This window comes from Rhinatrema bivittatum, chromosome 6, assembly GCF_901001135.1.
Source record: "Rhinatrema bivittatum chromosome 6, aRhiBiv1.1, whole genome shotgun sequence".
In the NCBI taxonomy this organism is placed as follows: domain Eukaryota; kingdom Metazoa; phylum Chordata; class Amphibia; order Gymnophiona; family Rhinatrematidae; genus Rhinatrema; species Rhinatrema bivittatum.
Window position 1 is genome coordinate 357116107 of NC_042620.1, and position 17454 is coordinate 357133560.

General features: G+C 41.7%; 1 protein-coding gene across 1 annotated transcript in view; it reads right to left on the bottom strand.

Annotated features, from left to right (window-relative positions):
• THOC2 (THO complex 2) overlaps positions 1–17454 on the bottom strand; it is a 780683-nt gene that overhangs the window by 245564 nt on the left and 517665 nt on the right. Inside the window, exon 22 of the mRNA XM_029607862.1 lies at positions 16646–16825. Coding sequence (XP_029463722.1) covers positions 16646–16825 — 180 coding nt within the window. The remainder of the gene's footprint in view (positions 1–16645; positions 16826–17454) is intronic.

Here is a 17454-nt window from a genome sequence, read left to right on the forward strand (position 1 = left end):
TTAAATATTGGGGTTACATTGGCCGCCCTCCAGAAGATTTACAGGTTACAAATTTTAACTAATAGATCAGAAATTTCATATTTAGGTTCCTTCAGTACGCTAGTATGCATACCATCTGGTCCAGGTAATTTGCTACTCTTTAATTTGTCAATCTGGCCTACTACATCTTCCAGGATTACAGTGATTTGGTTCAGTTCACCTGACTCATCACCCTTGAAAACCATCTCTGGAACTGTATCTCCCTAACATCCTCATCAGTAAACACGGAAGCAAAGAATTCATTTAGTCTTTCTGCAATGGCCTTATCTTCCCTAAGAGCCCCTTTAACCCCTCAGTCATCTAACGGTCCAACCGACTCCCTCATAGGTTTCTTGTTTCGGATATATTTTAAAAAGCTTTTATTATGAGTTTTTGCCTCTATAGCCAGCTTCATTTCAAATTCTCTTTTCGCCTGTCTTATCAATGTTTTACAATGCTTATGCTTTTTCTTATTTTCTACATATGGATCCTTCTTCCAATTTTTGAAGGATTTTTTTTTGGGCTAAAATAGCCTCTTTCACCTCATCTTTTAAGCATGCCGGTAATCGTTTTGCCTTCCTTCCACCTTTCTTAATTCGTGGAATACATATGGACTGCATTTTTAAACAATGTTCATGCCTGTTGAACACTTTTAATGTTTGCAGCTGCACCTTCCAGTTTTTTTCTATTTTCCTCATTTTATCAAAGTTTCCCTTTCGAAAATTTAGTATTAGAGCTGTAGATTACTTACTGTCCACCTTCCAGTTATTAGTTTAAATTTGATCATGTTATGATCACTATTGCCAAGTGGCCCCACCATTACCTCTCTCGCCAAATCCTGCATTCCACTAAGAATTAAATCTAAAATAGCTCCCTCTCTTGTTGGTTCCTAAACCAATTGCTCCATGAAGCAATCGTTTATTACATCCAGGAACTTTATGTCTCTAGCAAGTCCTGATGTTACATTTACCCAATCAATATTGGGTAATTGAAATCTCCCATTATTATTTCACTGCCAAATTGGTTTGCTTCCCTGATTTCTCTTAGCATTTCATCATCTGTCTGACCATTTTGTCCAGGTAGATGGTAATATACTCCTATCATTATACTCTTACCCAACACACATGGGATTTCTACCCATATAGATTCTACTGAGCATTTAGTCTATTGTATGATCTTTATCCTGTTGGACTCTATAACCTCCCGGACATAAAGTGTCACACCCCCGCCAAGTTGATCCTCCCTATCATTGCGATATAATTTGTATCCTGATATAGCACTGTCCCACTGGTTATCCTCCTTCCACCAGGTCTCTGTGATGCCAATTACGTCAATCTCATCATTCACTGCTATACACTAACTCTCCCATCTTACTTCTTAGACTTCTGGCATTGGAATACAGACATTTCAAAGTGTGTTTTTTGTTTGTATTAACAACCTGATTTTCAGTTGATAGGGATAATTTGGAAATATTTAGCTCAGGTGATTTTTTATATAAAGGCACATGGACTACATTTGTTTTTATTGGTACCTCTGTACTGGGATGCCCTAATTCTCCTGTTTCATTAGTATCCTTCAAGGATACATTCCTCCAAACTATGTACTGCTGAGTGACTGTCTGCTTTCCCCCTTGTTCCAGTTTAAAAGCTGCTCTATCTCCTTTTTACAAGTTATTGCCAGCAGCTTGGTTCCAACTCTGGTTAAGGTGGAGCCCACCCTTTCAGAAGTCTCCCCCTTCCATGCACCATCATCTCATCCACGCATTGAAACTCTGGAGCTCTGCCTGCCTCTGGGGACCTGCACGTGAAACAGGAAGCATTTCAGAGAATGCCACCCTGGAGGTTCTGGATTTCAGCTTTCTACCTAAAATCGGCTTCCAGAACCTCTCTCCCACATTTTCCTATGTCGTTGGTGTCCACATGTACCATGACAGCCGGTTCCTCCCCAAGCACTGTCTATAATCCTAACTTGGTGACGCGTGAGGTCAGCCACCTTCGCAGTAGGCAGGCAAGTTACCAGGCGGTCCTCATGTCCACCAGCCACCCTATCTACATTTCTAATAATTGAATCACCAATTATGATGGTCAGCCTAACCTTTCCCTCCCTGGGTAGTAGCCCTGGGAGACGTGTCCTCAGTGCAAGAGGACAATACATCATCTGGAGAGCAGGTTCTTGCTAAAGGATCACTTACTGCTACAGCAGCATGATGTTGTCCAACTGGGAGACCTTTCTGATCCAAGGCAGCTCTGGGGCTGCCAGACTGGATTTGGGACTTGGCTACTATGTCCCTGAAGGTCTCCATCAATGTACCTCTCTGCCTGCCTCAGCTCCTCCAAGTCTGCCACTCTAGCCTCCAGAGATTGGACTCCGTCCCTGAGAGCCAGGAGCTCTTTGCACCAAGTGCACACAAATAATCTCTCACCGGCAGGCAGGTAAAAAAATCATACATGTGACACTCAATACAAAAGACTGGAAAGCCCCCCACTTGCTGCTGGATTGCTGTCTTCATCTTAATTTTGAGTTCCTAGTTAAGTTTAGGATACTAAGGGAGTTGGAATTAGAGTACTTTAAATTTACAGGTGAATTTCCTAATTATTTATTTTATTTATTTATTTATAACTTTTATATACCGACATTCAAATGAATATCACATCGGTTTACATTCAACTGGGGTAACAACTTAAGCGAAGGACCGGAAAATAAAAAGTTACATCTAACAGGGGTTTCAAAGGAACAGGGATGAGGAAAGAAAGATAGGAAGACCTAGAGAGAGAAGAGGGTAAATTACCAGAAACTATATTACATCACAGTATTACATCGCTATATACTGATTTCACACAACCCGAACACCCACACATCTATCCTGACACAAACTACATCTTTAAACATGGAGCTCTCTGCGGACGTCAGGAATCTAGGAGCATGGCTTGACAACCAACTTAACCTAAAAAAATTCATAAACACAACCACCAGGGATTGCTTCTTTAAACTACAGGTCCTCAAGAAACTGAAGCCACTCCTTCACTTCAATGACTTTCGCTTCGTCCTTCAATCCATTATTTTTTCGAAACTTGATTACTGCAACTCAATCTTACTTGGCCTCCCCTCCAATAGCATCAAACCCCTACAGATGGTACAAAATGCCGCAGCCAGAATCCTAACTAACACTAATAGAAGAGACCATATTACCCCCATCTTGTGCAACCTCCACTGGCTACCCATCAAACAGAGAATCCTATATAAAGCCTTAACCATCATTCATAAAGCAATTCATAACGTCGCACCTATATCTCTACAAACCCAACTTCGTCCACACTTATCTGCCAGACCCATCAGAAGCGCCTACAAAGGCACATTAGTCGCAGCTCCTGCCAAATCAACACTAAGAAAAAGAGCACTTTCCACGGCGGGACCAAACCAATGGAATGCGCTACCACCAGACCTACGACTCGAACCCAATCTACCAGAGTTCAAAAAAGGATTAAAAACCTGGCTCTTCAGGCAAGCGTTCCAACTCCCAGAGTGTAACTAGGCACCTTCTCCTGACTTTCAGATCCAACCTTGCAGGGTGTCTCTAACACCTTGTCACTTAATTTCATACCCGTCCTTGCTTATTCGCATGTCTATTTAACATTCAATATTCACCTTTATATTACCGCTTACTGCAGACCATTTACGCTACTAAAGTTCCTTGTAAAAAGGTGAACACACACATACTATTCAATACACGAATAAGTTTATTTGTTATTATGTTTAAATTTGTTAAATATTATTGTTACTTTCAATATTCCCTGAAATAATGTTCAATGGTTGATTAGTTATTGTTCTATGTTCCATGTAAAATAACCCCGGTCTAACCCCCCAGACCAGGGCAACCTTTTCGTTACTTGTAAACCGGATTGATTTGTATTGCATACAGGAATTCCGGTATATAAAAATTAAAAATAAATAAATAAATAAATATTATATTATATCACATTAAGCTAATGAGTCTACATCTTGAGTTATTGCATTAATAATAGAAGAAGAACAATTGCCGTGAGCTGAATTTTGTTAACTGTTGGTATATTACAATTATATTACAGTGCTGACTATTATAATTCTAGATGGTGGTATATTACAATTATATTACAGTGCTGACTATTATAATTCTAGATGGTGAAGGTATGGTAGGATTAAGTGAAAGCTTGTTTATACAGCCAGGTTTTCAGTTTTTTCTTGAAGGTGGTAGTACAGTGTTCTAGGCGTAGGTCAGGTGGCATCGAGTTCCAAAGAGATGGTCCTGCAATTGAGAGGGCTCTTTCTCGGGTGGAGGCTAGATGAGTGAATTTAGGTGAAGGGGTTGATAAAGATCCTAAATAGGCGGATCTGGTTGGTCTGTTAGGGGTGAGATACTGGAGAGAGTCATTGAGAGCCAATGTATCTCTTTATTGTGTAGGGTTTTGTGGATTGTTAAGCATTTATGCTGGATTCTGGCTGTGATTGGAAGCCAGTGGAGATCTCTGAGAATTGGGGTTATGTGGTCTGTTCTACGTGTGTTGGTGAGGATTCTGGCTGCTGTGTTTTGCAGCATCTGCAGTGGTTTGATTGTAGATGAGAGCAGGCCCAGGAGTAGTGCATTGCAGTAATCTAACTTTGTAAATAAGGTGGCTTGGAGGACAGTTCGGAAATCGCTGAGGTGTAAGAGGGATCTTAGTTTCTTAAGTATATGTAATTTAAAGAAACCGTCCTTGACTGTGTTAGTGATGTGTTTTTTGAAGTTGAGGTGGTTATCAAAGTAAACCCCTAGGTCTCTTACCTGATGAGAGGAGGTGTTGGGGGGATGGGGTGATGAAAAGTAGTTCTGTTTTGGAGGCATTTAATGCCAGGTTGAGGTTGGTGAGGAGACTGTTGATTGCCTTGAGGGAATTATCCCAGGTATTGAGAGAGCATTTGCTATGGAGTCAGTGACAGGGATAAGAACCTGCACGTCGTCTGCGTAAATGTAGTGCATAAGACCTAGGTCTGCAAGGAGTTGGCATAATGGTAGGAGGTAAATATTGAAGAGGGCAGGGGAGAGGGAGGAGCCTTGAGGGACCCCATAGGATAGCCTAACTGGGTTTGATTCATAGTTGCCAATTTTGACCTTGTAGTAGCGATGGTCCAGAAAGGAGGTAAACTAATTCAGGGCAGAGCCTGAGATACCAATGTTGGAAAGTTGATTGACTAAGATATTATGGCTGACGGTATCGAAAGCCGCGGAGATGTCTAGCATGGCCAGGATGCATGTTTGGCCCTTGTCCAGACTTTTGAGAATTGTGTCTGTAAGAGAAATTAGCAGGGTTTAGGTGTTAAAGAATCTTCGAAAACCATACTGTGAGGGGAATAACAGGTTATGATTTTCAAGGTGATCTATGAGCTGAGAGTTGACTACCCTTTCCAGGAGTTTCGCTATAAAAGATAGGTTGGAGATTGGTCTGAAGTTAACAGGCTCTGAGGGGTCTAAGTTAGGTTTCTTTAGGATAGGTTTGAGTGTGGCTTGTTTCAGTTCAGGCGGGACCTGACCAAGGGAGAGGGAACAGTTAATGATTTCTGAGATGGGTTTGGCTATGATATCGGGGATAGCAAGAAGAGATTTAGTGGGGATGTGGTCTTCTGGGTGTGTGGAGGGTTTCATTTTCTTTATGAGTCTAGATATCTCTGAAGCTGAAGTTGGCTCGAAGGAGTTGAAAGGGGTGATGGGACTCATCTGGATGCCTAAAGGGAGAGGGGAGTGAGGGGGAAAATTAGAGATAATTTTGATGATTTTAGCATGGAAGAAGTTGGCCAGTTCATCACATTTAATTTTAGCATCAGTGTCTGAGATGGGGGGATGGGCTGAGTTTGTGAAGGAGGATACATAGGCAAAGAGGGCTTTGGCGTCGAATTGGTAATTGTGGATTTTCTGGGCAGAGTAATCTCTTTTTGTTTTCAGAATGGCTGTTCTGAAATCAGCTGTGTCCTACAAGGGTATGATTTAACTTTCAATAAGGGCTGGTACTGTGAAGACGATAACTCAGTCACCAAGTGATGGCAAAGCTGAAGACCACGAGATGAATTAGGACCTATTCATAATCAAGAAAGAATCTTCAGACTTGTGGCATCAATGAATGATGCATGTAAACAAGGGAAAAATTATGAAGATGAACAAGACAAACTGTGAGAAAACGGGATTAACAAGCAGTGAAACCTAAAATGTTGTCAAGACTAACAGCCCCTGCAGCACACAGACACAGAATTATGACTGCAAGTGGTTTTATTTATAAATGATTGTGAACTTAACAGTTCCTGGCTTATGGCTGCAGGTAAATATACAGAGGTATTTCATAATAAATGATGAAGCTTACATCAAATCCAGATGGACAGTCCAGGTCTTTACACAGTGATTCCTTCCAGAGACAATAAGCACAGTTTGAGACAAGACTTCACAATACAGTTTACATATAGTCAACATTTCACATAATCAAAAACTCAGGAGTTTCCTCTGAGATCCCATACTTTGGTTTGGCCTACATGTCATCTAAATGCTGGCAACAGCTGTGAGGTGTCCCAGCACTCCTTTTGAATTCCCTGAAGAACAATCCGGACCTTGAGGAGCAGGGCTCTATAGGGGGATCTCTTTACAGTAGAGTTAGCTCTGGTTGAGCCATCCTGTGGCTCTATAAGCAAAACCCCAGCCCCGAACTAGGCAGAGCCAAGTTCAAAACCAGGGAATATACTTTTTCACCTGACAAATTTATTTTATTTCTTTAATAATTTTTAAATACTGAATTTTCATGTGAGCATATCAAATTGGTTTACAGTAGTTAGCAAATACTCATTTAAAAATAATTGCATTTCCAAAGGAAAAAGGAAGTAGATACATAGTTTCATAATGTGCATAAATAAAATAGTAAATTAAAAATAGTAGGCTAAATAATCTTAAAATTTAATCAATTACAGAGACGGTATAGTAGGAGTAGATATAATAAAATAAAAAATATATACATTACCTTGGTATAAAATCAGCCGTTTGAACTCATTATGTTAACAGTTCTTGGAAGGCTTATTTAAAAAACCAAGTTTTAATGCCCTTTTTAAATAATTTGATATCTGCTTCTAATCGTAATTCCTGTGGAATAGAGTTCCACAGTTGGGGTCCAGCAATAGAGATAGTTCTCTCTCTTACATTATTTAGATGCGCAATTTTAGGGGAAGGAATTGGCAACATCCCTGTTCCAGTTGATCTACTAATTCTAGAAGGGATGTGGAAATGAAGTGATGAAGTTAGCCATTCAATTTTTTCACTGCAGAGGGTTTTATGAATTAGGGACAAGATTGTATGCTGGGCCCTGTATTTGACTGGTAGCCAGTGAAGTTCTTTCAATATTGGGGTGATATGTTCGAATCTTCTAGTTCCTGTCAATAGTCTAGCTGCTGAATTTTGCAGAAGTTGCAATGGTCTTGTAATTTTTGCGGGTAGGCCTAAAAATAGTGAATTGCAGTAGTCTAATCTTGACAAGAAAAGTGCCTGCAAAACGGTTCTAAAATCTTTTGGGAATAGGAGGGTTTTTAAGCTTTTGAGGATATTTAATTTAAAATAACCATCGCTTATGATTTTTTTAACGCAAGATTTCATTGAGAATTCGCAATCTATGAGGGTCCCTAGATCTCGAACTTCTAGGGAGATGGGGTAATTTTTTGCTGCTTCTTGAATTTCAAGCTTTTTAATCTTGCTTAATTTGGGTGAGATGTATAGAATTTCAGTTTTATTAGTGTTTAGGGAAAGATTCATTTGGGTTAATACCTTTTCAATGGCGGATCTGTATATATCCCAGAGCTTAAGAGTTTGGTTGATAGATTTTTGGATCGGTATTAAAATCTGATCATCATCAGCATAGCAAAATGTGTTAGACCGAGGCCTGATAGAATTCTGCATAATGGAAGCATATAAATATTAAAAAGGGTTGAGGATAGCGAGGATCTCTGAGTTACTCCATAGTGGAGATCGATTGATTGTGATTCGTTATCAAGAAACTTTACTTTGAAGGTTCTATTTTTTAAGTAAGAGTTAAACCATTTCAGTGCAGTCTTTAATGCCTATTTCCTTTAGTCTATCAAGGAGGATTTTATGATTAACTGTGTCAAAGGCTGCTGAAATATCTAGCATGACTAGGAAGTAAGTTTGGCTGTATCGGCTCCTCTGAGGACAATATCTTGTAGTGAACTTAAAAGGGTCTCAGTACTAAAATATTTTCGGAAACCATGTTGTGCCGGATACAGGGTACTGTGCTTTTCAAGATAATCTGTTAGTTGATTGTTAATGACTTTCTCAAGAATTTTTGAAATACAAGGTAAATTAGAAATGGGTCTTAGGTTTGAAAGATCATATGAATTGGATTGTGGATTTTTTGTGATTGGTTTCACTATTGCAGATTTTAAAATGTGTGGGACATTCACTTCAGTAATGGTTAGGTTAATTATATCGGCAATAGGTTTGGAGACTATATTGGTGACTGTTTTTAGTAGTTTTGTTGAAATATGGTCAACTAGGTGAGCAGCTGGGTTCATTTTTTTAATTATACCTTCAATTTCAAGAGATGAAACTGTGTCAAAGGTGGTTAAATGGTCTTTAGGGTTACTTGGTAGAACAATTTGGTTAGAATTCTAGGGAGATAGGTTTTTTAGTATGTTTAAGGTTTATTCCTTGAAATATTGTGCAATTGTATTACAATTATAAGAATTGTTTGATGTGGGAGTTTCAATGGGATTGTTAGGTCTTTTACATATGAAAACAGTACTCTGGGGTTATATTGAAATTTATTTATTTTGTTAGAATAAAATTCTTTTTTTGCTTTACTGATCGATTCATTGTATTTATGTAATAAAGATGTGTTGTTAGTTAACGTTTCAGTAGAAGGAGATGCTTTCCAGAGTCTCTCAGCTTTTCTTAGTGTTTTAATTATTCTTAATTCATTGTTGTATCATGGGGTGTGGTGTTTCTTATAAATGCAGCAGCTGAAAGGCAAATCAATACGTCAACAATTTCCAAAGCAACCGCTGGGAGAGAAGACAAAGATGATGACACCACTGGCCCTCGAGTATGGTTATCTTATGGGACCACTCAATATGAGTTGGGGGTAGAATAATGTATATTCTCACTATCATTGATGAAGCAATAAAATACATGCACATGTTCTTTTTGCAGAACCAAGGAACAGGGCTGGCGCATCCCAATAGGCGAACTAGGCAGTCGCCTAGGGCGCCAGCTATTAAGTGGAGGCAAAGAGCAGCCACGTCGAGCTGTGTGCATAGAGAAGAGGAGACTCTGCGGGCCACGAACAGTAGAGACTCTGTGGACCACGAGTGGCAAAGAGCTGCGAGCAGCACCCATCCTGATCATGGCTGAGAAATGCAGATACCCAGCAGGCCGTGAGCAGCACCTAGAGTCTCGGCATGCCACGAGCGGTGTTTGTGTGTGTGTGTGAGAGAGGGATTGTGTATGTATGAGAGAACAATGGTGTTAGTGAGAGACAGGGAGGGAGCCTGTGTTAAGGGCGCGTGAGTGAATGAGACAAGGAACCTAAATGTGTGTAAGAGAAGGGGCCTGTCTGAGTGAATGAGGATGAGGTCAGAGCTGTGGCCTGTACCAGGGGGAGGGCACAAGGCAGAAGGTTCACCTAGGGTGCCTAATACCCTTGCTCCGGCCCTTGAAAGGAGGTATGCTGAAGTTCAAGGAATGGATGACAAAGGCTAGAAGACTCAGAAAATGCCAATGAGAACTTGCACTGACAACAGTTCTTTTCCAAAGCCTGGAACACATTCAGTTCAGCATATGGGATTATACATGAGTACACAATGGTGTATACTACACACCAAAATGAAATAATGGAGGAGATGAATCATGCCCTATTTGATCTTGTCAGGAAAACAATAAGCAACAATGGATTATCCAAGGCAGCTTTGGTGAATTGGCATGCACAGCAGCATACACCAGGAGCTGTACAATGAACACAAATGAGAAGATTCCAGACAAGCTGTGGTTTCAGAGAAAAATCTGAGTGTCTCACCCAAGAGCCACTGGTTGTCAAGATTTGTTCATTTTGTTCATATTCACAGACAGAAGGGAGAGTTCAAAATGACTGTACCTCTGTAGGTCCTAACACTTATGGGATATGTTCTGCAAGAAGGCAGACAGAGGGTGTGGATGTTAGTGCACCATTCCCATAATTCAACAATAAGCTAAGATGCACTAAGTAGAGCTATAAACCGTCAAGTCAACTTACCTTCTATTAAGTACTTTAGTCACATCTCATCATGGAGAGAGAGGTGAAGAACTCAAAAGATGATGAAAAGGATGTTCACTCAGATAACAAAAATGAGGATGATTTCCCACATGTCGAACAGAGAAGCCAATTTGGATGAAACAGCATCAGATGTCACCATCCATGAAAATTCATGAGACTATAAGTGATCACCATTCCAAAGAAAGCATTTGATGACCATTAGAAAACCTCCACAGAGTGTTCTAGAGAAGCAAAGTCTCCCGAGTACCCCAAAGCTAGGGCTTCTAAAACACAGCCCACAAGAAGACTGAGACAGACATATCGACCTCATGCAATACAGCCATCAAGAGCAGACACAGCAAAATGGCTTGAAGCAATTAAAAACAAAATAAAATCACTGGACAAGCACTGCACTTGGAACTTTGGAGAGCTGCCAAATTGCAGCACTGCCATTAAGTGCAAGTGGGAACTATGAAACACAGCCAATGCAGTAGGTAAAGTTGTATGATACATGACATGCCTAGTAGTGAAATAATTTACCCAACGCAAAGGCATTGACTGTGACAAAGTTCATGCATCTTTTTCAAACTTTCAGGCCCTTGGACGCGCGTTTTCCCTTACCCCTTATTCAGTAAGGGGCTGAAAACCGCGTCCAACCCGCGGCACCTAATGGCGCCCTCAACATGCAAATGCATGTTGATGGCCCTATTAGATATGCCTGCGCGATACAGAAAGTAAAATGTGCAGTCAAGCCGCACATTTAACTTTAAGAAATTAGCACCTACCCAAAGGTAGAAGCTAGTTTCTGCCGGCACCAGGAAAGTGCACAGAAAAGCAGTAAAAACTGCTTTTCTGTGCACCCTCCGACTTAATATCATGGCGATATTAAGTCGGAGGTCCCGAAGGGTTAAAAAAAAAAAAAAAAATTTAAAATGGGCCGGCGGCTGTCGGGCTGAAAAACCGGACGCTCAATTTTGCTGGCGTCCGGTTTTCCGAGCCCGTGGCTCTCAGCGGGCTCGAGAACAGACGCCGGCATAATTGAACGTTGGCTGTCAAACCCGCTGACAGCCACCGCTCAGGGTCAAAAGGAGGCGCTAGGGAGAACGGGCGTTCTTCTGCTCTCCCGCGGACTTTACTTAATCGGCCCATTTGAAAACACAAGACCTTTTACTACAAGGAGTCAAAAGACTGGGTCCTTCCACTGCTCAATGAAAGTCCCCCTGTTTTAAGTCTGATGATTCTATCAAGGGCTTTAACTTCTGGACGCATTTCTGCAAATACTGCACTATGTAGAGCTGGAGAGCGACAATCCAGACACTTCCTGGAAAACATTTTCCTTAAATACATCTAACGCATTTGGATGCATCCCAGTATCAATACTGACTCCTCCACCATGAAATGGTGAGGTAACTGGACCATTTCAAAAGTGGGGAAAGCTTAGCCTCAATACTTTGATAACAGCTGCTGGGCCACTGAAAGGCAAGATGTTCACATCTGCCACATCTTCATCTGCAGTTCCTCGAGGAGTTTGTGAACTGGGGTTTGAAGGAAATGAAGAAGCCTGAAGCGGTGTCTCCAGATCCTTTCCCTTTCTAATGCTGATGGACAGTGTTTCTGCTAGCTTATCCAAGAATGTGTAGTAACAGAGATCCTCTGGAAGAGAGATACTGTATGTTATGACAAGTCCAGCAGGGGATTTGATGAAATCCCTGTGAAATCTTTCTTACCAGACAATGGAGGAACCCTGAGTTACAACCCTGTCAATGATGAAGGCAACAAGGAGGAGGATCTCTGATTGTCCAGAGGGGAAATGTCCTGTAGAAACTCAGAATGAAATGATCCCTCTTCTTTTCTTTCTAATTTGTGAAGGGACTCCCATAAAGGAGGAAATTCTGCCAGCTCACGGTGAAGACTTACCTCCAACAATGGAAGTTCCTGGGCAGTCCCACTATGTGAATAATTTCCTCCATCTTGTACAGGAGATGTTCTAATCTCCTTCGCTGGTCTTCAAGGCTCAAGGAGGCAAAACAATCTTCACTAACTCAGATAGCTGGTGTACCACTGGCTGAGGGAGACATCCTCTTCAGAGACCTCATTGAGGTCTGTTGATATAACAGAGAAGGAACCCAATGCCATGGCAGTTATCAGATCTGATGCCCTCTGTGCTGGTTATGTTGACAAGGCCTGAACAATGTCTTGATCCCTGAAGAACACCTGCAATGTCTTCTGCGCAACAGCACCAGGATTCTCAGGCTTATGTGCTGAGACACTGAAGCCACTGATGGTACCTTACACCATGCAGTGTGTAGACTATGCCCTGAAAAATAAGCTCCATACCAATGGCACAGACAGGGCCCTGGTTGGCCCCGGGTCCCGGTAAAATAAATGTTTTTGTACCATGAGAATCTTCCATATCATGAAGGATGATGGGACCTGTGTCAATGCTGCTGCCTCCCACCTTTGCATCAAAGAGGACCCACTCCAACAGAGCCCTGTGCTGATGGGAGCCAGTCTTTCCTTCAGCTTGAAGGGCAGCAGCCCTGAAGGAGATACCTAGCATTAATTTAGGCACTTTTCTCAACTCCACAGGCTTCTGCGCCATGCTCAACCCTTGATAAGAGACAGATCCGGAAATCACTGGGGTGTGGGAAGAGATTTTCTGTGCTTGCACGACCAAAACAGGGAAGGTTTCCATCTCTATTTCCCACACAGAGAGTGCAACACCATTGCAGACAGAAGATGCCCTGCCGCTATTCTAATTGAAACCTGACTTGCATTGCCAGTACACTGGCCACTCCAGCCTCGGGGTCACACCTCTGGCAGACTATGTCTGTACATGTATACATGTTTAGGCGAGGATTTATCAAGCCATCATGTTTTTTCACAGGAAGGGTCCCACTATCATGGGTGGGGTGGGGGGGGGGGGGGGGGTCAAGATATTATAACTGCAATAGTGAGTTCCCTGAAATAAATATCGTAGATGTATCACCATGTTGTTTTGTCTCACGGCAACACCACTGTAGCATTGTCCCATTATGTGCAATGAAGGCACTCAATTCACGGGGCCACCCATTGCCTTAAATGAACGACCCAAGTAAAAAAAAAAAAAAAAAAAAGTACCCAAAACTTTTAACATGTGTGCAGGGGTCAAACCTGGCCCCCTCCTCTGCCCAGGGCCGCCACTTATGGTGGCCCCAACAACCAAACCCATAAAATATTAGTACATGTTTGTGAGAAAACAGAGTACACCCCCCACCTAGCCAATCAAAATGATGCAGGTATAAGGTACTCCCCTTTTCATAAAAAAGAGAGCTAGCAGGTCCCTACCCCCCCCCCAGTATCCCAACTCACCCTTGCCCCCAATTTAAAAAAAGCACCTTGTTGGTAATCTAGTAGTGCTGCCCCCCTTCCTCCCAGACCCTCCAAAAAATCATTGGGATCAAGCAAGAAGCCTACCCCTGGCCCCACCCCCACTCCCCTCAAAATGGCATCAACCTGACCTTGCACCAGTCACATGACTAGGGCAAGGTCCAGGTACCTGACCACAGCCACGTGGCCAAGATTTGGTGCCCAGACCTTGCCCCAGTCACATAACCATTTTGGAATGGCGTGACCCGGGCCCTTCCGAGTGTTGACTGTCATTTTTCTGAGGTATTGGGGAGCAGGAGGGTGGTTTGGGGGGGGGGGGCAACAGGGATGTCTACCCACTTGAACCTAATGATATTTTGAACTTGGAGGGCCCAGGGGTTGGACACCACTAGACACCAAGGTTTTTTTGGGTTATTTTTTAAATCATGAGATTGGGATGCCAGGGGAGGATCCTGCCAGCCCTGTTTTTATGGAAAGGGGTCGGTATTTTATGCCTGAACCTTTTTTTAATTTGGATTAGGTGGGGTGGTGGGCTCTATTATTGCATGAACTTAGACATATTTTCGGGGTTTGGTTGTTGGTGACACCTCAACTGGTGGCCACAGGCTAAGAAGGAAGGATCAGGTTTGACCCCTGCACACTTTTTAAAAATGTTGTCTACTTTTTTCCCCCGTGGTCACTCCTTTAAATCTAACATGGGAGCATTGGGACCCACATTAAGGACTCAATGCTCCCACGTTTGATTAACATTTTCTCAGGAGCAGTAGCTAAATTAATGTAGCTGACAACTTTTAAAGTCAGCCACATTAATTTATTTACATGGCACTACCTATGCATGTACTGATTTGCATGGATTTGTAAAATTCATGCATGCAAATCCCATGCAAAGAAACTCATTGGCATAGGGGTAGGAATCTAGAGAAAAATATGTAAATTATTTCATCTATCACTGCAAAAGAGATATATTGCATGATATATGCTGTTTAACGTGCATTATAGCCCTACCATGGCTTGATGAATCACCTCCTTTTTGTCCTATATGCTTTATAATGAAAATCACTCACCATTTTAGTAGCTATCTGACTCCATCCAGTTTATATCCTTTTGAAGGTGCAGGCTCGTGAACTGTACACAGTGTTCCCAAATGAGGTCTCACCAAGTCTGGGCTTCCCAAATTTTTACCCAATATGACCTCCCATTTAACACTTGAAAATTCACATGTGCCCAGAGGATGACCAAAACAAATTAGCAGGGGTGCAATCCAACAATCACTTCACTCTTACTCATCACATTCCAGTGGATCCTCTCTCGTCAATCCTCCTCTCAACCCACTCTTAACTTCCTCTTCTCCAGTAGATCCACCTCTCAACCTCTGTTCCTCCACCTAATCTCTTCTTACATTCACCAGCTTCTCTCACCTCCCCAGCCCACCCTTTCAGCCCTCTTTCCATCCTCCCACAGCTAACCCTCTTTCATCTCCAAGCTTTTCTTATAACCCCCATCTGATCCTCTGTTATCCCCACCATCCCATCTGCTCCTCAATCTCTCATCTCCCCCAGCTCCTCTCATATCTTCCAGTTAATATTCACTTTTTCTTTAACACTTTCCACTGCCAATCCAATCCTCAAACCCATCATGCATTTGATCAATCTCTTCTCTAAACATCCCCCTGGCCATGGTGAGCTGCAACATTTTCCTTTGGGCCCCCAGCAAAAGGTGGGTGACAACTGGTGAGAAAAAAGGACTGGCTGACTTGAGCAACATTTTTCTCTTGGGTAGATTCAGTGGTAGGTGAGGAGAGAGGAGCTGTGGCAATCTTCACCAGCCCATGTCCTCCCCTCTCCTCTTGGCTGAACCCAATCAGGGTGTAACTTGCAGGCAGCAACAGCATTACATTAGTAATGAAAGTCAGCATGGGGCCTGTAAGCAAGTGCAAGCCCACAGGCATTACAGAAGCTCTGATCCATCCTCATGCAAGGCTTCCTGATACCACAGAAAAATATAGCTGGCCTTGAGTGCATGCTGACTTACAGGCCCCATGCTACCTTCCACTATTAATACTGCTGATGGCATTTGAAGAGTGCTACTGTTTGTAGCACTTATGACCCCATTTGGGGTCCCAACCCACAGTCTGGGAAGCCCTGCACCAAGAACTTATACAGGGGCAATATCATTTCTTTTTTTTCTGCTATTTCTCTCCCTATTTCCTCACCCCCCACCCCAAGCATTTTTCTGGTTTTTATCATTGCTTTATCTGCTGTTTAGCTACCTTGGACCCCCAGATTCTGCTCTTGTTTCATACACAGAAGAATTTCACCTCCTATACTGCATCACTCCCTTGGGTTGTTGCAACCCAAACGAATGACACTGCATTTTTTAAAGTTCTGTTTAAGGAGATAGCAAGGCAGCAGAAAAAAAAGCTATGAAAAAATAATGAATTAGTAAAAGGCACTAAGGCCAAAAACCAAAACATGCAAGAGAGACTGTGACACATCTGTGTAGTAGCGCAGACAAAAAAAAGACCAAGAGGCTCATAAGGCAGTGTACATATCTATGAATTCCTGCACATGCTCAGTACACGTCTGTTTTGAGAGTTGGGCTTGTGTTGGCACCCGTCAGATGATGTTACCCATACCTTATGGCTAATTCACGCCTGCTTGTCAAAGAAAAAAGGGAATCTTCTTAGTTCTAAAAGGTCTTTCTTTCTCGTGATAAAGGTATCACTTCTATGTGTTTCTTTGGATTTTATTTAAAGCCAAAAGAGAAAGTTTAAATTTCAGCATCATATTCTACCTATCTAAATCCTCCTTTATGTTATTCTCATTAAATTTGTTCTACAGACACCAAATACATTTTTTAATAAATGAAAATAGTACTATTTATTTGTAGATTAACTGCTTGAAAGTAACATCTCAAGCAAGAGTATGAAAGCATTTTAGTTTAAAACAAAAATCTCGAATTTTAGTTTTACTTGCCTGATCATACAGTTTCCCCACCAGCTTCAGATGCTTCTCTCCTCCTTCCTGAAAGATCACCCCATTCCTCTGTTGAGCCATCAGCAGACAGAGTGGGAGGACAAGATCATGATCTAGTAATACATCTTTTAACCTCTGAGAGGATTTCTTAGTGTTTCTTATCTGTCCAAAGTATCCACCCTAGACAAATCCAGAAAATAAATCACCACACTTTAATACTTTTCTTAAAGAAAAACACAATGCACATCTATACAAAATTATAAATTATAATTGAGCTTCAAGTAACCTAAATTATACTATCTTAGCAGTTCTTCCCATAATCTTTATAGCATTCCTGATAAAGTTCAAAAGAACATAGGGTATATTTTCTTTGACTAGTGTTGAGTGCTGCAACTATCTTTTCTGGCTGAATTATTTTTACTATAATATAATAAAGGGGGCTAAAGTGCCTGATTGGCTGTCTGTGGTATCATATATTGTGGTTTACATCATCGATCCAGATGTGACCACCAATCATAGCCGAACTGGTGGTATAAATCACAATATATATGATAGCAGAGACAGCCGGTCAGGCCCTTCAGCCCCCTTTATTGTATTATAATTTATTTAAAAAGAGTGGGGAGTTTAAGGCTACCAGGTGTTCTTGTAGTTCACACTGAATTATTTTTACTGCCAAATACTTTAAACCGTCCATTCTAGAGATGTAGAACGTAACCTATTCAAAATCAAAATCAGTTTCTATCTAATCTTATTAAGACAACACACTTTGGGCTAGCAGCATGACCTACTGATTGAACTACAAAGCAGTG